The sequence below is a fragment of the Eutrigla gurnardus genome (assembly GCF_963514095.1).
Source record: "Eutrigla gurnardus genome assembly, chromosome: 14".
Classification (NCBI taxonomy): domain Eukaryota; kingdom Metazoa; phylum Chordata; class Actinopteri; order Perciformes; family Triglidae; genus Eutrigla; species Eutrigla gurnardus.
Genome location: NC_139937.1, coordinates 11440264 through 11463115, shown reverse-complemented (window position 1 = coordinate 11463115; position 22852 = coordinate 11440264). Strand labels below are relative to the sequence as shown.

The following is a 22852-nucleotide window of genomic DNA, read 5'->3' as shown; positions in this document are numbered from 1 at the left end:
CACCAGTTCAAATACCAAACACAATACACCTTGCCTTACGCTCAGGTTTGCAAGGAACGCACTTGAGGAGATCAGCCTACACGCTGCAAGCGATTATGCAACACATTCACGCATTCAAACACAGCGTTTTGCAAGTCTGACGTTGAGTCTGATAAACACCAAGAAGCTTCACTGCAGTTCAGATTGTGTACATGACTCCACAGCTCCATGAAGAATCTGATGCATGCATGGGGCCAAGGTCAAAATCAATTCTCACGAGGATCCAGTAGATGTCACTGTTGTGCTCGCTGCGGCCTCCTGCCGTGTCATTTCAGGGCAGTTTGTCTCACACACACACAACGTGTGCGTATCGGCCGACCTCAGACTAACCTTTTCCCGGAACCAGATGTGACTGTGGTGTTTTTTCTGTGCGTGATGGAAGACGTTTCCCCGCTGCAGAGCGGCTTCCACTTCCACTGCAGCAGCAGCAGCTCCTCACCTCGCATCACATACACATGCATACAGAGCGGTGGGCGGGGCGAAGAAGGGAAGGGTGGGACTTTTCGGGGGGCAACGGACGCCTCCCCCCCTTCTCTGATACTTTAATATTCAATTAGCTCCAAGCGCAGAGGCAGGCAGAGAGGCATCAGCTCGGGCGACAACTTGACGGCAACAAGGCGCACTTCATTCATTTTTACACCGGCGGGCACGCTTCGTGGAGCCGCCAGCACCCCTCCTGTCGTCGGGATTAAACAGTTGTGTCACTTTCCCCCGCCTGCTTCTGAACTTTTCGCGGCAACAACAACACCATGGACCCGCCACGGACTGACACCGGCGCTCCGGTACGGCATGCAAATACGTACTCTGACGTCGGCGATCATGTGGCTTTTGGCGTAGATCCTCCTTGTGATCGCCAATTTTCTCTTTCCTGTCGCCTGTTGTCTGCTCGGTTACCGGACCGCCGCGAGAGCGTCTAAACCCCCCAAACGGCTTCGTCTTATTTCGTGTGTTCAGCGGTCGCTTTGGGATTGTACCGCACTACCTGAGTATCGCGCCAAAAACGGTGGGCAGGTAAGAAACGGATAAACTCTTCCTCTGTTTTTCTAACGGCTCTCTCCCCCTCCTCCTCTTCCTCCTCCTCCTCCTCAAAAGTCCCTCAAGTTACGACTGCGTGTAGTTGTTTTGTGCCCCATCTCTTGGCTCGCGCTTCCTTCTCGCGGTCTCCCTAACAGCCACACGCCTCTGTATAAATATTTTAACTTGTCTAGCCGGATGAACTTTGCCTGCCCCTGCCATTTACACCTGCGTGCTTGAGACAATGTGTCCCGCCAAGTTGTTAATTGGACATTTTCGTGTCCCCCTTCCCGTGTTTTAAGTTTCACTTAGCTACGTCGCGGGAGGAACGCGGAGCAGGAGAAACATCGTGTCTACTTTTCCTCCTCCCCGTGTCGACATAACCAGCAAAACATGGCCGTCCTTTGCCGACATGTTGTTACGTCGATGGCGAGAGGGGGAACATTTGGGGGAGAGTGTGTTTTTCCTTCCCCGCGCCCCGCTGTCACATCTCGGGGTTGGCCGGGCGGAAAACGGCCGTTAAAGTCAGCACCGCCGCCGCCCGTACCCGCTCACGTTCAGCGGCACCGGGGGGTTTGAGCGCAACTTTTGGAGTCCGACGTTGTTTATAGACTTTGATTTGCGCGACTCCGTGATGTAGGCGTAACGTTACCCCTGGTGATGCCTCCTCCCCTCCCGAGACCGCGGCTTTTACTGCATGCAGACGGATAGACGCACACACAGTGCTGTAGCATAGGAGCCGACTTGTATCCTGCTGTAAAAAAATAAAAAGTCAGGCGTGGTTTCTGTTTTATTCACAATATCAACTTTGGTAATGAACCCAGCGGCCCCGGACTGTAGGCAGCGTATGAGTCAACGTGTCCTCGGTCCACCCAGTAAAACCCTGTGACTGGTTAGTGGTTGTTCGTGTCGCATCTTACATGTTGTAGAGGGCTGAAGAGACGTGAACATACACGGACAGGATGAGGATCAAACGCCTCTCATGTCATAATTAGAAACCCCATAAACATGTCATGTACTCATCAAACTGGGAAATTCTGCTAGGCCAATGTGTATTACCTCCTACACAGCTTTCTGGTGTATTCCGTTACTGTGTTGTGTAATGGTACATTTCATATGCAGTATTATGTCATATAGTTTATTGTTGGGAGACCATGCCATGAAATGTCTCCAAAGTCCATGTAAGCTCACTAACTTTCCAGTAAGTTGGGAGATGTGTCTCCATCAGACCTGAGTGCATGCTATTCAAGTCCTTATCTTATTGCTTTTTAGGAGATTTTTTTTCTGTACACCTACAGTCGACTCCTGTCAATCTATCAAGGCACCGTTGCCAAATCCCCTGTATTGGTTTGGTTGCTGACACTGTCCACATCTAGTGTCTTACTTGACCCATCCGCATCATCAGGTACACTTTATTTGTCCGTTGTTATTCTGAAATAAACGGAGCAATCGTTCACCTCACGTTACCTTACAGGAAAGTTATTACAATGAGTTTTGTGTAGTGAGATGCCAATTTACAATTTATGACTAATAGAGCACTGGTATCAGATTAGTACTTATTGGTTCATATCCTATATTGAGGTATTTGGAGAGGAAAAGTTGGCGCAACTTGCATACACCTACCATTTATTGGCCGGTAATTGTTGCGTACTGTGGGGATAGTAATGGTTTGATTTGAGTCTGTCCCAAACAACGTACACATAAGTATTGGTAATGACGGCAATATAAATGATAAGCAAGAGGGAAAAGTAGCATCTGACTAGGACAATTCCAAGAACAGAGACACTCTGGCTCCAAGGGCCAGGTTGAGATAAAAGTAGCATTTCTTATCTGGGTTGTGATAAACACTCCCTGACACAGATCTACTATGCTGTAATTCAGTACACCTGTTCCACAGTGAACCGTTTCAGACCTCTGGCGGGTCTACACCCCACAGGTCCCTACAGGTGGATCATTTAATTGAATAGAATTCAGTGTCTATTATGGATGCTACTTTTCTAAGTAAAGCTGTCACCCAGATCACATTCACGCTCTTACTGTGCGTCTGTTGAAATATCTTGTTGATTCAACGACATTTCCCTCATACTGGGATGACCTACTATGTGTTATTTCTAAACATCCTTTGATCAACGCAGCCCAACGGAGCCCAATCCATAAAAGATATAAGTGGTTTTGATCACAGCACAGTTACCCCCCCACCCCCCTGTCATACCCGTTACCAGCAATTCCTCTGGGTATAAACTTGGCTTCACTCACTAAGCCACGCACTCTTGCTCTTTCCACGCGAGTAGAAATGTGGCTCATGTTTGTTCTTCACATGGTTTGCACCTGTGATCTGCCAAATCACAGATAATGTTATGTAATTTAAAATGACAACCGGCACAGATTTCATTTGTGGCTGAACAATCAAAAGAGTTTCTGTTCATAAAAGTAAATCGTCACATTTCATGTGACACACAGTTTCTTTCAGTGCATCGTGCAGGCAATCTCTTTTTGCAGACATTGCGGGGAATACAGCCAAAAATAGGCATATAACAAATTAATATATGCATCGACCCACCTAAATAAAATTAAACTATTTGTTTTTTTGCATGCCCAAACAAGTTGGTCATTACAAAGTCAGTGTATTAGAAGGAAGTGGTGAATATAGCGGTTAACAATCTCAAATCCCCATTGTGTTATATAGGACATTTCTGAATTGTTTTTACATTTTGACAGATGCAAGATTAAGGCAGTGTTTAAAAAAACATTTTGGGGGGAAATTGTTATTCTCAGTATTGCTCAAGGGATTAGCGAATGCACAGATGTCCGCCACCCTACCTCGTTGTCCATAACATCAGTGAGTGTCCCATCATCACCGCACTGTGACAGCAGGAAAGAGTGTGCATTTTGGTAAGGAAACTTAAATCTTTAGCTTTGGTTACAGTAAGGAGTTTTGCAGCTATTACTTCTAAAGAAGTGTCATAGAAAATAAATCACTTTCACTGAATCACCTATTTTTCCAGTCTTGCTCAACCATGTGTTGTTTCTCAATGTACTGTGACCTCTTAGACTGTCACAGCCAAAACATCCAACTGTGAGGTGATCCGCTCTATTTGTTCCTAGAGGCGTTTATTCGTTTCCTCTAGTCAGATGGTGGAAAATGAACAAGATTCAGTCTGTCAGATTCATTTAAATAGAAACCATTGGTGTGGTCTGACAGCGAAGAAAGTGCACCACAGTCGGATATCATTCAAATAAATGATGTGTGAGATCTGATTGTTGACAGTTATCTTACCACAAGATGTTACATGTGCCAATCATGCTAAGAGCTTTTGAAATGATCTTTTGAAATGATCTGACTGAGTTTCTGACTGCTATCTGGAACTAACCTGGAGCAGATGATTGACGGTAAATGTTTGTTTTTGGTAAATTCAACAAATGGGCAGGTGGAAGACAGTCACTGACATTACTCAATCAGTATTTTAATTGCCGTCAAATTTCATCTGTGTCTAGAAAAGCCGTAGTTTACATTAGTTGAACAAAATGATAATTTTCATTATTCCAATCATTCAAGCAAAAGTGCCATTATTTTATATCAGTTCTGATTTCTATGGCGTTTTACACATATGGCAATAATGGGGAAACTACTGGTAAGCCACACCTGACAATTAAAGCTGAATATATCAGATATCATTGAAGCTGATCCCATTGACAGCTCAGTCTCGCTCTTTAGCTGCAGAGCTAACGTTGCGTTAGCTAATGTTACAGTGTCACAGACTGACGTGATCAGCTGCTACTCGGCTCCGAATGTCCAAAGATCGTGATTAAAGTGATATAAATATTAATGTGATGTGAAACTGAGGGATTCCAATTATTCACGTGCCGGAACTTGCTCCTGTGCAAGTGTGAATTTCGAGCCCTGAGTGGTTGATTTTTTTCCTGTATCTTTGTGTTTGTCTTGAGTCCAGACCTTATTATAGACATCATGTTATATTTAGAGCCATGCTAACTAACCTATGGTGGACTCCAACAAGTTTTAGCTTTTCACATATTCATTAGGAACATCCAGCATTTCCTGAGGGCACATCACATTAACGCATCCAATCCCAAGCTTTTATAATTGTCGATTAAACGCTGGGCTGAGTCATCACCGGCTGGAGAACGGAGGTTGTTGTCATCGTGGCCTGTCGTGCTAAGCTGGGCTCTGTGATGACATCACCGACATCTACGCCATTCTTCGTTCCGGTGTTTTCAGTTCAAGTCCTCTCTCCGCTGTGCCTCCACCGGCTCCTCAGATCTGTTGTTAGGTGACTAAGGCAACCACAGAGATGAGCTCATCACCTGTAGGTGGGGCTGAGAGGGAGAGCGTGGTGGAGGGAAGGAGACAATTAAGGAGGCAGAGCTGAAGGGTTACATAGGGACAGAAGGAGAGGGAGCGTGAAATCAACACTGTATGAGAGAGTACATGTGACGTCTGAGAAAGACAGACGCATACAGGAAAAGAGGCACTTGAGTTGCACTTCGTGACGGAGGAAGAGAGAATTGAGAAGCCAATGGAGGATAAAAGCCAACATGCACCTTGACCTGTAAAATACTATTTTCCACTTTGATATCATGTCCATTTTTGGTGAAAAGGGCTGTGTGCTATCTCATGAGCTAGTTGGATTCCTGGAAAATGAAAATGTATTGAGTACACGAGTACAGTATTAGACACGATCACTGGTATTGCATCCCTAATATTTGGTTATTTTTGGACGTTTTATTTGCTTCCTTGCTTGGACTGGTGGGTTAGGGTTTACCCTAACCCCAGCATTAGTATCTGCAGTCGGTCATTTAATAAGCTGTGTATTTTATTAAAGACACCACTGCTTTATTGCTGCATTGATTATAATGCAAGTCCACGGGTGCAAAGCAGTTTGTACAGCAGTTAGCTTCTGCATGTGTAAGCATTTCTTAAACTACCCCATGTACATCCAGTCAGAGGGCTCGTTTCTCATCTAGTCTTTTAGAACTTGAACGTTTGAATTGGATCCCCTGAACATAATATGTGCAACTATTGAAAAAGTTCGTTTTTAGACCCTTGCACATACATTCATGTCTGTTAGCATGTGTGTGGAGGAGCCCCCCCTTCTCCAATCCCACTGTGTCCTCCAAATTTCAAGTTTGGAAAAAAAGGAAAGGGGGTGGGAGAGAGAGCTTACTGAAAGGCCTTCTGCACTGCACCACGTCAGCCGCTGGCACAGTACAGACACACCCCTCCCAACATGAGACCAATGAGGAGAGGCTGGAGACAATTCACAAGCCACACCCACTGCAGCGAAGGAAGAGATTGACAGGTTGGAAATCTGGCCATACAGGAGCACTAAATGCTCGCTGAGACTCTTAACAAACGCACAATAAAGAGCTCCAAAGACGGCATTCTTGGACTCGTGACACATCCTTCTCTCCCTCTTCATGCATTCACATGCACGTAAACGATATACTCTATACGACAATATGCCGTATTTAACCTGAACGCTATTTCACATTGCCTTTGCGGTGACTACAGTGTTGTAACTATTGGACAAGTTTTGCAGAGCCCCTCCCTTGTCATTGTTGACCTAATTTTGGAGGCTGCTGGTTGGGTGCAAGAGATGACCTTTGCCCTACTCCGCTTGTGTTCCACAGTGCATTTACTGTAAGTAAAAACACATTATACCGTGCACAAACCAAAACATTGTAGAGCATTTTTGTGGTTTAAGCTCTTAAAAGTTGACTAAGGATTAAGGTTTCCGTGGGAGAGCAATGTGCTGTTATCGTTGGGACTATTTGTCTGTCTGTGTATAACGCCATAAGGGAGAGTGAAAGAGAGGAGCATAGAGCTGGACAGAGGGAGTGCAAATAGGACAGCAAATTCAAGTCAAGGAGGCCGTCATCAAGGGAGCTAAATAAAAATGTTCTGGAGGGATGGCTAACCCTTGTTATTCCTTTTGCTGTAATGAAACTCAGTCCCGCCGCACCCCATCTGCTTTTCATTCCCGCTCGCAGCCCTGAGATCAAGTGAATGCTGGCGGAGGTGTTGGCTCTTCGTCATGGGGTCACTTTGTGAGTTTACATGGGGTCGCAGCAACAAACTGAATTAAGACGGGCACGCGTGTTTCTGTGACATTATATGCATTCCTGATGTTGAGCAGGCAATGCAAAGATCTGAGCCCACCCTAGTTTCACCCTCATGTAGAATGGTCTATTTTTAATTATGCTGGAATATCCCTGAGGATGCAGTCCCCCATGTGTTGCATGTATGTACGCTGGCTTACGCAATGTTTGTGACCTCTGAATGTGTCATTCTGAAGTGCTAAAAATGTAAAAGATTTTTACATTTGCATTTAAAAGATTGTAGAACCTTACCATCGTGCCGAAAACGTGAGCTGGATTTTAAACATAGCTGCTGTTGTGACACTGATTGACCTCTGCTGGGTTTCGGCTCCTGGATACAAGTGCACACGCATGCTTACTGTTCGTTACAGTGTTCCCATAGTAACGCAACCATCAGCAGCAGAGTGGGTGACACTTGGATATTTTTATAGCTTGCCCTTTGTGTGCGTGACGGTGTGTGAGTGGGTGTCCGTGTGTGTGTGTGTGTGTGTTCAGTGAGAAAGGTCTGTCAATGTGAGACTAGTGTCTGTGTTCAATGTTATATGAACCAGAATAAACGGAAGAAGAAGATGCAGTGTAGTCTTCTTGGCAGTGTTTCCATATCACTGTATATAGGCCACTGTGTCTCTTACAGTGTTCCTAGGTTGAATAAGTCCACACTAGTGATGACCAGTTTAGCTTCTTGTCACTTCAAGGAGAAAGTTTGTCCAACTTGTCCCAAAAGCTGATAGCTGGTTGTATGATATTGAGAAAGTAGTCCCTCTCTGGTACACCTTTAAGAAGATTTAATAAAATACTGGAGAGGAAAAGAGCTCATCTGGGGAAAAAAAGTGAATATGTGCAATATACACAACTTACTGGAAAATCTGCTGATGTGACTGAAATCTTGTGCAATTGAAAGAGCGTGTCGTAAAATTTGCTTTGTCACTCTGATACATATATCAGCATCAGCCAATAAGTAACAAGGAAGTTGCAGTACAAAAATATGTTTGAGGCAATATAGAAACACCATTAGTGTCGCCATAAGTTTGTCCCCCAGTGAGACAAGATTACTCTCTCAATTGTGGGGAAAAAGAAGTCCCACATAGTACATATCTTGTCACAATTCTTTAATAAAACACATGTAAAGGAGTAGTTACATTTTGGGAGATACATTTATTGGATTTATTTAATGTTTGTTTATGTTACGGCTGTATGTAAAACATATATATACCGTTTTTATCACTCAATATTAGCACCAGTCTCAGAAATCCAGTACTAGTTGGTGATCGTGTTAAAACAACCATTCTCATCATTTATCCACATCTATTCTTTATCCCAGTCCAGCAAAAGTAGTGCTGCTCTGTTGCTATGCAGAACATGCCAAGCTCTCAAACACAGTGCAGCACTGCTTTGCTCTAGAGGCGCCGCGTGATGAGATTTAAATCAATTCTGCGACGGTCCGAAATTCCACCTCTTCCACCCCTGCTGGGACACGTCTTGATAATGGTGGTGGTGCTTCTCCTCAGCCACACAATTCAGACACACACTTTCCTCCTCACTGCAGTGGCTGAGTTTTGGGCCGAGCAGTCAGGAACGAAAACACATCACACACAGCAGTGCCAAAAAAGCGACGCGAACCCTCCCTCGGCGCAATGTTTTTGTTACTTGTGATGGAGCTTTAAAGTTTTAGTTAATGTAACAGAAAAAGTCATGTCACTGTAGCAGTCAAGCGTTTCTTCAGCTTGTGGTTTCTGTGCGGTTTCCTTGTGTTGTTGTGCTTGTTATTTTGGAGCCCTGGTGTTACTGACTGGTTTGGGCTTCATGCACGGCTTCAAGTGCAGGAGCTGCAGAGGTTGCCTTCTACATGCCTTTGGGTTTGTGATGACTGCCTGCCGGAAAAACTCTGGCACTTGGTTGGCTGTTTCTCTACATTTTCGGCAGTGCATTGCTAGGGCACCATAAAATCCGCCTGATTGTTTCCCAAATTCTGTGTTTTGCATTTTTAATTTCTCCTGATACAACTTCTACGATTCAAAAGAATAAAATATTCCAAATTTACTGAAATGAATGATTTTTTATGTAACACAACATTGTGCTATGCTTTTTTTAATCAAATAAAGTGAAACTTGCTGGGCTGCTAAATGATGCATCATGCGCCAAGCCAACGCCAGTTTGCCTATGGGGCATTTGATGGGAAGCTCTGAAAACTGCCAGTGGGAAATCAGGGCTACAGTCGTGGAGTGTGATGTACGCTTGCTGTCTCCGAGGGCCTCTTCTGTGTGTGTGTGTGTGTGTGTGTGTGTGTGTGTCTGTGGAGACTCGGTGAAACACTGACAGAGGAGTGAAACGGCGTGGCCGTAAACACAGCGGAGACGATATATAAACACCCATTCATTCAGCTTAGGTGGAAAAAGATTCTGCGATTTCGTTTGTGTTTTCCTCGTTGCAGAAATCATACAGCCCCAATAGTCTGGCTGGATGCATTACATAATTGTATATTTTCTGTATATCATATCGGCAGTGTGCACTTGCTACAATTCTCCGTGGAGCACATGCAAGCTTTCCTATGCTTTCCTTACTGTGTCACTGAATATAGAGCTGCAACCTTTTACCTTAACCTCTGAGTCACCAGTACGGCAGTTACTGTAGTGATGCATAACAAGCTGTTTCCCCATAATTACATCACTATCAATCAAAAGATATGTATCTAGTGACAATTGGCAAGAGGGTAATTCAGTTAAGATTGATGTGTTCTGTTAACAGTGGCTTTCCAAACTTCCAGTTTCAGAGAGGCTGAGTCATATACGCCCCCCCCCCCCCCCCCCCCCCCAACAACTACACTTTGAGATTACATCAATGATGCACAGAAATAGGAGCTGAGTGGAGAGTGCTGCTGTGACTCATCTGTTCATCCTCTTCTCGCTGCTGTTTGGATAGATATCCTTCCTATAGCGCTGCTGTACTTCTGTTGTATTAGATCATCAGTCTGTCTTCATACATTATCCAGACTCAGTGGTATGAAGGGTTTGTATTGATTTTGCCTCCAGCATGTATGCCAGCGTGTAGAATAAACTGATTACTGCCAGGGCTGATAAATGAATGTGCTGCCTGCCAGCATTAAAGGTAACTCCTTCAGAAAGATAGCTACACTAATATAATGCACCACTCAGACGGACAGACAACTGGCAAATACAGACAGACGGGCAGGCAAGGGGCTGCCAGGCTGGGTATTCATACAAGTTTAATGAGCATCCAGACAGTAGGGAGTTTGTGGCTCCAGCACAGAGCTCACTGTGCACACAGACGCAAACTGGCTGACTAGGTGAGTCGCACTAACGGAAAGGTGGGAGACTGACTGTTTGACCCTGGTTATGAAAGCAGCCGAGTTTGAGTGCAATTATTGTTTGTACTGGAAACAAAGTGAAAGTAATTACGTGAGAGGCTCAGATGGCTGATTAATTAGCAGTCGGGGAAACGTTAGTTTGAACACATTTCTTTCAGCTCCACATCTGAGATGTTTACAACCAACAGTTCAAAGAATAAGATTTGTCTCTCGGGGACACCAAGTTATTATTTTCTGTCGGTGAGACTGAGCCTGTTAGTAAGGTAATTATGAAGGTATCGTAGTAATTATTTTGATAAAGTTACTGTGACTGGCGAAAAGCGTTTCATATTGCCATGGTTATTAATCACACACTGTACCAATTATTTCTTCCGTGATGGCGTTCAGTGCTCCCCAGTAGCCAGTGCCCCTCTTCCTGCTGCTGCTCCTGATAGAGTGAAGAGACTGAGGAAGAGGATTTTTGTGCCAGTGTATCCTCAGTGTTCAGCACTCTTTGCACAGGCTTTTCCCTTTGTTTGAGGCAGTCAGCTCACACAAGTTTTAATTCGCCTGCAACATCTCAAACGGCAGAGCTGTTTAGATGATGTGTACGATAACGTGCCTTTTTCAATCAATTATTCAATAGGCATTTATTGGACCCGTTTGCAGCTTTTATGAGTTGACAGCAATGACATTGTTGAACTATATTGCAGTTGCATTGCTGTGGTTACACTTGACTTTCCATTGCAAACCTTGTCATGCGTTCATGCCAGGGTGAACTTAAGTGTCGGGTCCGTATGCTCCGAGATCGGTTCCTTCTCTCGTTGTGATCCGATCAGCCTGGCCCCATGCCAAGGTGACGGGGCTCCCATTGAGTTAGGTCTTAGTGAGATGTGGGCACAATCCGTACAACTCCCACAGGTAAGTCTCATATCCTCTTCCCCGCACACTGGGGTTCCTCTCCCAAGGAGAGCAAAGCGAAGAGAGGGTGAAAACCAGGGGTTGGAGACCTCCTGTCTGAGTCATGTTACTGCTAACAAAAACCCAACATTTCCTGTTTTTGCTGCTTCAAAATAAAAGCTTATTTTACATGCTTTGTTTGCAGCTATTGTTCTATAAAACAAGTCTACTAATACTGCAGGGAGGAAGCGTAAGCAGGAAAAATAACTGGACTGTTACCATAATTTAGAGGAAATGTGTATCCAACCCAATTTATCCAATCACATGTGAAGTGACAAATGTGGACACATGAATGCGGACACAGCAGAGTTCTGACCTGGCACATCTGATCACAAAAGTCACATTAAAAAGACAATTGTATCCACAGCCGTGGTTGTTGCATAAATGGAACTGCTCATAGACTTTCCCTGTACTTGTGTGGGTTCAACACACCAGTAGGAGGTAAAAACGAAAAAAATTCAGCGAGCTCACAGTCGGATCCTCATCCAGCCACTGTGGCCCATCAGCACACACAGTGTTCAGGCTGTGTCAGCAGGGAGACAGCAGAAGTTCAGCAGGTCGTGTATAGTGGCACTTCAGATGCAGCTGACAGATGCATCACCAGCTCCTTCTTACCAGATGTTGACTACATCATTGGATTTCGGACAGACTTTAAGGGACGGAGCGATAATGTGGGACAGAATGATTATGTAACCTGCCGTATTCACGGTCTTCAGCTATACAGCACCCAATAATAGCAGCATAATCAGGAAGCGCTTAACCTTGCTACCTGAGAAACTGTTCATGTGCTGCTCAGAATTAGCTCTGATTAATCTGGAAAAACTTCTCTTGTGACTGTTCCTTTACCTTTCCCATCAACCTTCAGGGAGTGAAACTGAAGAAATGGGGTTTCCTTGGCTTTCAAGATGGCCTGCATGACCTTCAGCAAGATTTCTGTTTTCCGTTGTCTCTTAATACAACAAAAACGGGTGTTATGGTCGTCCCTGTACATATACAGTCTCTGCCAGTGACACGGATGTAGCAGCTACTTGACTACAGCTCTACATCCACGGTTGCTATAGAGACACCATGGCAATGAGTCTGCATTCTGATAATGCCTGAGTGGATTCTATGAGGAGTTGAGATATCTCGAGACAATGAGTCGACTATCGAACACGAGCCTTTGTACCTTGAAAGGTACGTTGTCATGTGATTTAATGATTTTCTGTCGGAGAGACTCAAAACGAGTGTGTGACACTTTGGTGTGAGTACAAAGTACCCTCATCACCTGATGGGCTGACTTACTTTTTTACTGTAGCCCCACTCTTTTACAGCATGTACAGACTTAAAAATGAATCATACTGATAAGTAGGATTTTTGTATGCTGGGGTTAAACCCAAACCGTGTGTCAATAATTAACTTGTATGCATCACATATTTAAGTAGTCTCGTGTACAGGAGAGGTAGAAGACTTTCCTGTGTCTGTGCCGACTTGATGTTCTGGAACCTCATTATGTCTTGATAGAAGAGCGTCAATGCTGCATCGACTCATTTGATTTTTACTCATGTGAATATGAGTTTGAAGCTTCAGCAAGAGGCCTCCAGAATATCAATAGACTTTTTCAGCCAGTTAAGCTTTTCTCTCTCCTCTCATCACAATATTATCCCTGGAAAGTTTCGACTACTGACTCTCTCCTCATTTTTACTTTCTTTATTTCTCTTCGTGGAGTTATCATTTTAACGGAACCCGAAGCAAAGCTTCTCTTGGCTTTTAAGATATTCAAGCTGCTTTTGTCTCTGGTTTATCAATCTATTCACACTTTGTACAATCTGATTCATGATTAGTCAATATTTCTCAGAACAACTTGTCTTACTCACACCTCCAGACCTGTCAGCTGCATATATTTGCATACCAGTTACACTATCAAACCAACGCTATCAAAGTGTGATGATAATGTGATGATAATAAATATTTACATAAATAGACACAAGAATGTATTACTGACCAGTGAATAGTTGGCCTAATACTAATGTATCCAACTAATATGCCTTGTTGTTTTGCCATCACCACATTAGATAGATAAAAAAGATTAACATTATATACATCAGTGCTTCCCACAGGATCAGATTCTATTTGTGGTGGTAGCTCCCCGGGGGGCACACACAATTTCTTAAATCAATTATTAAATAATACCACTGTAGATAAGGTGCTCCACTGTATATTTTAATTGGCAAGTACTTTGTGAAGCAACGAAGCTGTATATATTGTTCAGTTATTTGTCACATTGTGTCATAAGGGAAAAACATAAACACTGAGTGCTCGATTGCTACACTTTTTCAAATAACTGAAAAATATACTGTGCTCCATTGCCAACACTTTGTGTCAAATAACTGAAAAAATATATACAGTGAGTGCTCCATTGCTACACATTAAGTGACTGCTCCACAACCTACTTGTAGCAAAGTTTGATTTTATTCAGGAATTAAATCAGCCGTCTTCTCTGCGGGGAAAACGATCCTTCCTGCGCATGAGCATTGAGTGTTCACGGAGAGGAGGGCTATTCACGGGTCCGAGAGAGAGCGGAATCGGGGGGACCCATTTTGAAATGGTTAAAAAAAAAATGTATATGTGGCAGTCAATGTTGATATTCTGGCGGGCCGCCACAAATAAATCAATGTATGGGAAACAAAATAAAATAATAAACATAACAGAAATCACACAACACAGAAAAAAATCAAGAGCTGTTGAACTAAGGCTTCCGTTGTGAATTAACCATTATTAATCAATGAATCTGTGTGCAAAACGTTACAAATGTGTGACAAATGGGAAGTTGCCAGAGCTAGTAGTTATAGGAACAATACATGCAATATTTGACTCACTCACTGACTCACTCTCTCACTCACTCACTCACTCACTCACTCACACACTCACACACACACACACACACACACACACACACACACACACACACACACACAGCGAACGGAGCTCATTTCCTAAATTCATGACTTCCAGTGGTGATTCCCAGAAACAGTACTAGTACAGTGGTAAATATGTAATTTGTGGTTCTATTACTAATGATGTTGACATGCTGTGATGCCTTTATTTTACATAAGGGTTTTTAAACAAAAGTCCAAAATGAAAATGATCCATCCAATGTTCATAATAAGTCATTTTTCTGCTCTGGTTCTTCTTTTCCTTCTTCCATCCAGGTCGCATCCTGTCATGAAGTTCCAGGAGGCTGGCCAGCACTGGAGCTGACGCTGTCAGCGGCCTACACTACATAGCAGTCCCATCTCTACCAGACTTTCACCTTCCACTGCCCTCCTCTCGCTCCAGCCACTAATCCCACCCCTGAGGAATACCGTTCTTTAGACTCCTTGGCTGCTCGCTGCTCTGTGTTCGCTCCCTCTCCTGATAGAAAAGAGAGCACAGGCCTATATCTGGGTCCCAGTAAAAGCCGGGACTCCAATCACCCCTCTGTGATAGCAGTCCTTCATTCTGCACCCTGGGCACATCACCCTCCTTAATATCGTCACTGGCCAAGCACAGGCACCAAGTGAGGGCAGCTGTCCACACAGGCAAACCCAAGATCCATTATCATGTCCAGTCGTCGGAAGGCCTCCACTCCCTTGATGATCCGACCGGAGCAGACAATGGTGGAGCTGGATGATGACGCAGAGGAGGACATGGAGGTACTCTTTTAATGTCTGTACCTGGCCTGGTTTAATAGGATTAACTAAATAAACAAGGTTTCACACTTTCCTGGATTGATTTATATTTTTTTTAATGTACATGGTCATATGAAAACAGTTCTTAATGTGTTATTAAAATAGTTGTGTATTACACTGCACTTACACTGATCTTTTATTTCACATTCTCTTGTATTTCAGTTGATGTGTTCAATTCATAAATCTATGAGATGACAATTAATATATTGATGCAGTGTGTTTAATGTAAACATGGAATACATGCAAATGTCATTTCTAGTAAAGTGTCCTTTTCAAAAATGTCCTTCTTCCAGACAACAACCGAGAACCATACTGAGGAGGGGCCTATGGAAACGGATCTCTCAACAGAGGCAAATCTAGACCTGATGGGAAAGGTCTCAGACCCTCCCACGGCTCCAGACAAACCAGCAACCGAGCCGCCAGACCTTTCCAAGCCTCAGCGGAGACAGCAGGGCGGCTACGAGTGTAAATACTGCCCCTTCTCCACACAGAACCTCAACACTTTCAAAGAACACGTCGACGCCAACCACCCTAATGTCATCCTCAACCCCCTGTACCTGTGTGCTGTCTGTAACTTCAACACAAAGAAGTTCGACACCCTGACGGAACACAACGAGAGGTGTCACCCAGGGGAGAGCAACTTTAAATTCAAGCGCATCAAAATGAATAATCAGACAATCTTGGAACAGACAATAGAGGGGTTCAGTAACAATGCAATTTATAACACTTCCAGCACCATTTTTGGCAAAGGGGAGGGACTAGGCACCCTGCCAATCAGCAAACCCACCACGGTCAAGATCGGTAAACCAAAAACAATGACGCCGGATAATAAACGGACGGAGTTGGCCAAGAAACCTTTCACAGCGGTCAACGTGAACGGGACGGTCATCATCCCTGAGTCGAATCTCCTCAAAGCAGAAGGCCTTTCTCACATCATGCCTTCCTTACAGCGGCCTCTAAACTATACTCAGGTAGGACACCCAGTGGAGGAAGGAAACTAGTCTTCTTCATAGTCCTTTAAGGATTATCTTCTGACATTATTAAGGAAATTACAGACCCCTAAAATAAAGTGTTACCATTTGTTACATTTTATGTTTTCTATACACTTATGCTTCCTGTATAATTTCAGGTGCCGAAGATCGCAGTGCCCCTCAACACAACCAAATACAATCCTTCGCTCGACGACAACCTGACGCTCATCTCTTCCTTCAACAAATTCCCCTACCCAACACAGGCTGAGCTGTCCTGGCTCACCGCAGCCTCCAAACATCCAGAGGAGCAAATCAAAGTCTGGTTCACCACACAGAGGCTCAAACAGGGTATTAGCTGGTCGCCTGAGGAGGTAGGAATTGGAGTAATGACGATGTTTGAGGCACTCATTCAGTTCTCTGTGTATTTTAGTAGTGTATTTTACCAGGTCGCTTTTAAAACTGAGACGCTCAAATAGGGTATCATCTGGTGTCCTAGATACTAAAAAAATGAATAGTGATGATAGAAACTGGATTACTACCTTAATTAACTTGCATTCAGATTCCAAATATTGAGAATAATTAGCCTGGCTTGCATTTTAACCTGGCTATCCTATCATGTTATTTCACACTAAAGCAAATTATAGCTCAAAACACAAGTATACTAAGTAGAATTGTCCATTGTGATAACCTGTGATCAGGCTGTGGGCTTTTGTTTGAGCCATGTTTTTAAATTATACACAATTTTCACTTGTATTTCACGTTGCTTTAAAGTTACATTCTCGAGAAGTTAGCAGATATAAGGGTTTCTTCTTAAAAGTATAACAAGTGCTTTCCTTCTTTGACAGGTGGAAGAAGCCAGGAAGAAAATGTTCAACGGTACAATTTCCTCCGTGCCTCAGACCTTCACCGTGGTGACTCCTCAGCTCAACTCCCAGTCATCCAACCTGTGTGGCCCCACTGCAGCCTCCAAAGCCATGCAGTCGGCGGCCTCGGTCCTGCAGTCCCTCCCCTGTCAGCTCCTGGGACAGACCAGCCTGGTGCTGACTCCTGTAGCGAACGGAGTCAGCACCGTCACTTGTGCACCGCTGGCGCTCACTGTGGCTAACCAGGTGGCGCAGTCGCTCAAACGACCCCTGGCCTCCCCCATGATCGTCACGGAGAGCAAACGACCCTCCATCATTCAGACCACCTCGGTGCCCGTGGTCACCTCCAAGCTGGTGTCGCCCAAAGTGCTGAGTTTTACAGTTGACCACAACAAGACAGCGGAGCAGCTATCAGTACTGAGGTCCAGCTACACACAGTGTCCTTTCCCCGAGGAAGATGAGGTAAGAATAAGTGAGTGAAATGACATTTTTGTGCCATGTCTTAGAAGGTCTTTTAATTTCTCATTTCTTATTTCTTTATTTTTTTAACACACCACTGCCACTGATAAAGCCCCACACTTGTTTGTCTCATTTTCTGTTGCATCTTGTCATGTGATAGATCTACAGGCTGATCGAGACCACCGGGCTGTCCAGAGGAGAGATAAAGAAGTGGTTCAGTGAACAGAGGCTCCTTAATCTCAAAGGTACCTTCGAGATTATCTAAAATGATAAAACACCCTGTGATTAATCTTTCTGTCGGTGGTTTTAAACGGGATGAAGTTCCTCAGAGGCCGTTTTTAAATTGCTAAACCCGTTATGTGCTGTGTTATTTAGTAATATCAATAACCCGTGAAAATAATCATAAGCAAGTTCCTCTCTCTGTGTTTCTTGAAGGCGTTCCTCCACCCCCAGTGCTGGTGAAAGCAGAGGTGACGGCGGCACCCAAAGGCGATCCTGTAAAGAAAGCGGTCCCCAGCCAGTTTCCCCTGCTGGAGAGGGTGAAGGGGAAGTCGTCTGAGCAGCTGAAGGCACTGGAGGAGAGTTTTCAGAGGAGCGGGACTCTGACAGAGGCAGAGCTAGGTAAAGCCTTCTACCAACCATCTCACTAATTATTCAAATGAACTTAAATGCATAAAACCCAAGGCTTTGGATGGAAAGCATTGCAATTTGGTTCATTATATCACATAAGAGTGACAAGAAGCCACTCAGCTGTACTGAATGCTTGTCTGTAAGTCAAACAAATGTTATTCCATCCGATCGTTTGCTGGTGATCCCAGTCCTGAATACAGATACTTGAGGTGAGCACATACCTACAGAAACACAAGACCGCCGCCCTGCAGGTTGGTAGCCAATGAATCACTAAATCGGCTTGCCACTCATCTATTTTTAGGATCCTTTGACGGTGTGAAGAAGAGAAAAATAATAAATTGTTGTATTAACGTTTAAAGTCCTGATTAAAATATCAATGAAGGGGATTAAATTGAGCGAGATTTCGTTGGTCGTGTACCTGTCAAATTCAATACCCCCACCCTGTAACTTTCAAGTTAAATTTACTTTAAGAAGTCCAATAGTGTTTTTTCTATTTATACTAGTTCACAGCACGTGACTTAATATTCTTTCACCCCAAAGGAGCTGCAGGCCTTTCTCTGCTGGGTTCCTGCAGACAGGAATAGCAGAAATGTTTTAATGAGCCCATTTTAAGTCCCCTGGAGAGAGAGTGAATTCCCAGGTTTCCAAAAAACCTTCCACATGGAGGTAACTTGGCTCATCTGATCCACTGAACTGTTCTGCTGCAGACCAACTGGCCCAGGAGACCAGGCTGTCCAAGACAGAAGTGGACTGCTGGTTTTCAGAGCGCCGGGCGCTGAGGGACAACATGGAGAAGGCTTTACTCACCATGTCTTCAAAGAACATGGAGGACCGAGCAGACTGGCCGGGAGCAATGCTGAATGGGACTTCACATCGAGAGCACGACGGGAAACCTACACGCTCCTCTCCTCATCCCCCTGTCCTCTCCTCCTCCTCCTCCTCCTCCTCTTCCTCCTCTTCCCCTCCTGTGCTCGCTGTCTCCTCCCCTCATCCACCAAACCTCTCTTCCTCAGCATCGCCTCCCATCCTCACTTCTTCTTCCTCCTCCTCTTCTCCCCATCCTCCCATCCTGTCGGCCTCCACCAGCCCGGCTCCCATCACCAGCCGCTCCCTCAGCCTTCTCAGAGAGGTGAGTAAAGCTGATGAAAACATCAACTCTGGTTACATGACAATATATTAAAATATGACAAGAGTTAAAAATACGATGCAAGCTATAATGATATGAAGATGAATACATGGGGTGGTGCTGCTATTGCACCAGTGCCTGAGGAAAAGCTGTGTGATTGACACTACATGTCCAGATTTGAACTGAACTGAATTGTTAAAGGTGGCAGTCAACTACACTCCTGTGAGCCCCTGTGAAGTGCTTCTCCGTTTTTATAACGAGTGGAAATATGGCAAGAATGTGCAAATGGAAGCAATAGAGGCAACTGCTTTTAACTGTTGTATTCACATTGTTTCCATGAATACAATTCTATCTACATAGGGTGAAATGTCAGAAAGCAAACACTGACCGTCTCCAGCCATGCAGCTAGTAGCTCTGTGAGGCTGTACTCACTGAACCAAATGCTAACAATAGCATGCTAAATTTGTACATTTCGCAACTCATTGTTGATCAGTTATTAGTGTCTCTCAACCGTGAGCAGGATGCTATGCACACAATGTGCCCTTGATAGAAAAGCACGGCACAAGCTAACTTTTCCTTGACCCAATAACTGATCCTTGAGTTTGGAGCTTTGGGTTAGTTTTTTTACACACGCCCAATTAAGCATTTTATTTTGCCTCCCTGCTGGAGAAAGCCATGGCCAGAGACATGTCTGTCTGCACGTCCGCCTTGCTGGCCCCTCCTCGTGTATTTGAACGGTCTCACAAACGGCTCTTTTGTGTTTGGTCACATAATGTGTCTTGACAGATGTTCTGTAAGACTCAGTGGCCATCTCCTGAGGAGTACAGCCAGCTAGAGCTCCAAACCAGCCTCGGACGCACCGACATTGTCCGCTGGTTCAAGGACCACCGCTCGGCACTGAAGAACGGCGAACCTCTAGACTGGATGGAAAGTTTCCAAAACCAAAACCCTGTAGAGGGGCAGAGAGAAGGCCAGGAACAGAACGGCCAGGGATCTGAAAAAAAAATGAGTGTTTCCGTGGAAGTCAAGGCCGTGAAAGGTGAGTTTCAGAAGAGAACTTGGAGTGGAATTTTTATTCAATTTTTTCACAATTTGATGTGTCAAGTGTTTTTTTATACCCTTATTTGACTTTGTGTTTTGTCTTCTCTGGTGCAGTGGAGGAGGCTGGCAAGAACTCAGCTCCTGCTACAGAGCACTCCCGGCTGTCCGACAAAGACAAAGTCCAGTGGTTGACTGGCAGATTAGCCCACAGTGTGACAGACCTGAGCCGGACCAGACCGGACCAGACCAGCTCCAGCACTGCGGACAAAGGGAGGTGGGTGGAGAGAGGGAAGCGGATCTTTCATCCTATATTTATTTTCTTATGTGAGATGTTATGCAGACAAAAAAAGATCAGCTCACTGCCAATATTTGATTTTTTTTTTAATATCTGAGGAGTTATTTTAAGATTTTTTTTGTTGTGAAAACAGTCTAAAAATACAGCACCATATGGGCATCACAAGTTGTGGATGCTTTATTACTCCATTCTATTGAAACCATTTAATGTGCACATAAAAATCTGTGTTTGTAGTTCCTTAAAGGAGTTTGTTAGTGTTTAAGCTTTGTGTCTGTTCCTTGCCAGGTGGGTCCAGGTGACTGTGGCAGTGGGGGAGGAGAGTGAAGCGGGAGTGGAAAGACAGAAGCTGGCAACAGACACTGAAGTTCTGACCTTGGAGCAACCTGGGAAGGTCACTAGTTGATAGTAGGTCGTATTGGTGAAATATCCCTCTAAAGTGTTGAGAAACTGGGAAAAGCATCGGCCGTTTTGTTACTGTGACTTGGCTTGGAAAAAAAAAACAGATAAATAAACTGTTCCTTTAAGAATCCACAGCTGCAGTCTCCAGCTACCCAGGAAGTTATTATGGTGTAATTACCTCTGATTGGCCCTTCAAAAAAGATGGCATGCTGGGAAGGCAGGATGATATTTGTACCCACACCATCATTAACATCAACGATGTAGACACATTGTTATTGTCACAGGGAGGCAGAACAAAGGCTGTTACATTTCTAGTGCTTTTTATTAGAATTTAAACCTTTTTAGTATCCAATAAAGTGTTTTCACTCAATATGCAAAATATATATTTTCACATCCAGCCCTTAAGGTTAACCGTTTGGTATTTCTGAATTTTCAGCTGTTCAAATTGTAATCTGGCAACGATGTTAATAAAACAATGAGGTGTACTTCCTTTGAACAGAGAGGCAGGACATTGATTAAAACCTGCTCTGTCTGGTTTCCCTTCCAGGTCGACTGAATCATTGACCGCTGAGTCAAGGACCATCATATGCCGACTCGATGACTGAATGTGGAACCAGTGATTTAACTGTCTGTGTTGTCGTCGTCACAAAGCGCCGCGGACGTTGGAGTTCCACTGTTAAAGCACTGATTTGTGGTGCCGATGCTCACTTTAAGAGGAGTGCCAAAGCTGGACTTGATGCATTGTTCTTACTACTACACTTTTTTTTTTCTCCTTTTTTTTAAAGAAGCACCCTTGTAAATATTTTTCTGTTTTACAAAAAAAAAAAAGTTTGTACAGTTTTACTGAGAGGGCAAGTTTTGTTACATAAAAAAAGTAATCACTGGTGCCCTAAAACCTGGAATGTTTTTTGTTGTTGTTTAAAGATCAAAGTGTATGATAGTGTGTTATTCGCTGAAAATAAGTCCTATTTTTTGTTAAAAAATCACACCTGCACACGACTCATTAAGAGTAGTCTTTGATGGCAATTGCATATATCTCTGCGTTAGTGATAGACATTTGCATACTAGGCCACTTGGGAAACTAACTTTTCTTTTGCAGCGTCTTCTCGACTCTTAAAAGTTACACTGACAAAGGTGAAAATCTCTCCGAGGTGCTTGAGGGGCAGCTAGAAGGAGTGATGGTGTTTTTGGGCAATCTGAACACGTAATATGATATAGAAATGATTGATCACATAGAGGGAAGTGTCTGTTTGATTGCACCATGCTGCCTTTTCTGCTGTCTTATGACATTTGCTGTCCGTCTCAGAACTGGTACAAAACCAACGATGAGTTCAGCTCATCACTTAACACAAATAGTCTCGACTGAACTTGTCAAGAACATTCTGGAGAACGTGTTTCACGCATGATGAACAATCTGAGGCTCCTGCGATATGTTAACGCACCCCATGGCTTATCTAGTCCTGTTTTCTGTTCAAAGCTGGATTGGATTTAGTCAAAATGGTCAGACCTGTGCTGATTTTCTGAAAAATGGCAACGACAAAAAAAATTGGAATATCAACAGCCAAAGCTGTCATGAACTTCTTGCATGTGCTTCAACAATTTTCATGTTGAACAACTCATTTTTCAGGAATGATTTAAAGGGATATCTGTGATTTATGGGTCAAACTGCAAACGCTTGCAATATTTGTGCAGCAAAAGGAAAAAGAAAACGAACTTAACCCTGGTTTGAACAGCAGGTGTATGGCTGTTTGCTGGCTGAATGTCTGTTGCTGCTGCTGCTGCTTTAGTTTCATGTTCAGACAAGTATCTGGGATACTGTACAATCGGTTGGCTAGAATGGAAAAACGCTTGCATTTTTCATTTTCTACTTTAAATCTGCTGTAACTCAATAAACACACAACCAACTGTCTTCCAGTGTAAATTG

General features: G+C 43.9%; 2 protein-coding genes across 3 annotated transcripts in view; one reads left to right on the top strand and one right to left on the bottom strand.

Annotated features, from left to right (window-relative positions):
• Window positions 1-22852, bottom strand: part of atad2 (ATPase family AAA domain containing 2) — a 255552-nt gene that overhangs the window by 175459 nt on the left and 57241 nt on the right. The gene's annotated exons all lie outside the window — the stretch shown is intronic.
• zhx2a (zinc fingers and homeoboxes 2a) lies at window positions 610-22837 on the top strand. Of its 2 annotated transcripts, none has more exons than XM_084026989.1 (12): window positions 610-821; window positions 14626-15108; window positions 15438-16115; window positions 16274-16486; window positions 16961-17440; window positions 17598-17682; window positions 17873-18058; window positions 18775-19196; window positions 19980-20232; window positions 20349-20508; window positions 20815-20934; window positions 21476-22837. In XM_084026989.1, exons 2-11 carry the CDS (start codon window positions 15016-15018, stop codon window positions 20930-20932), a joined length of 2688 nt encoding a protein of 895 aa, XP_083883115.1. In that variant the 5' UTR covers window positions 610-821; window positions 14626-15015; the 3' UTR covers window positions 20933-20934; window positions 21476-22837. The 2 variants fall into 2 exon arrangements, with proteins under 2 accessions (XP_083883115.1, XP_083883114.1); XM_084026988.1 differs by having other exon boundaries at window positions 610-1050.

Bases quoted from the DNA above. Each gene is read 5' to 3' on its own strand.
- zhx2a (XM_084026989.1), top strand. From the start codon at position 15,016: ATGTCCAGTCGTCGGAAGGCCTCCACTCCCTTGATGATCCGACCGGAG. The intron at 15,109-15,437 runs GTACTCTTTTAA...TCCTTCTTCCAG, and splicing joins ACGCAGAGGAGGACATGGAG to ACAACAACCGAGAACCATAC. The intron at 17,683-17,872 runs GTACCTTCGAGA...TGTTTCTTGAAG, and splicing joins GAGGCTCCTTAATCTCAAAG to GCGTTCCTCCACCCCCAGTG.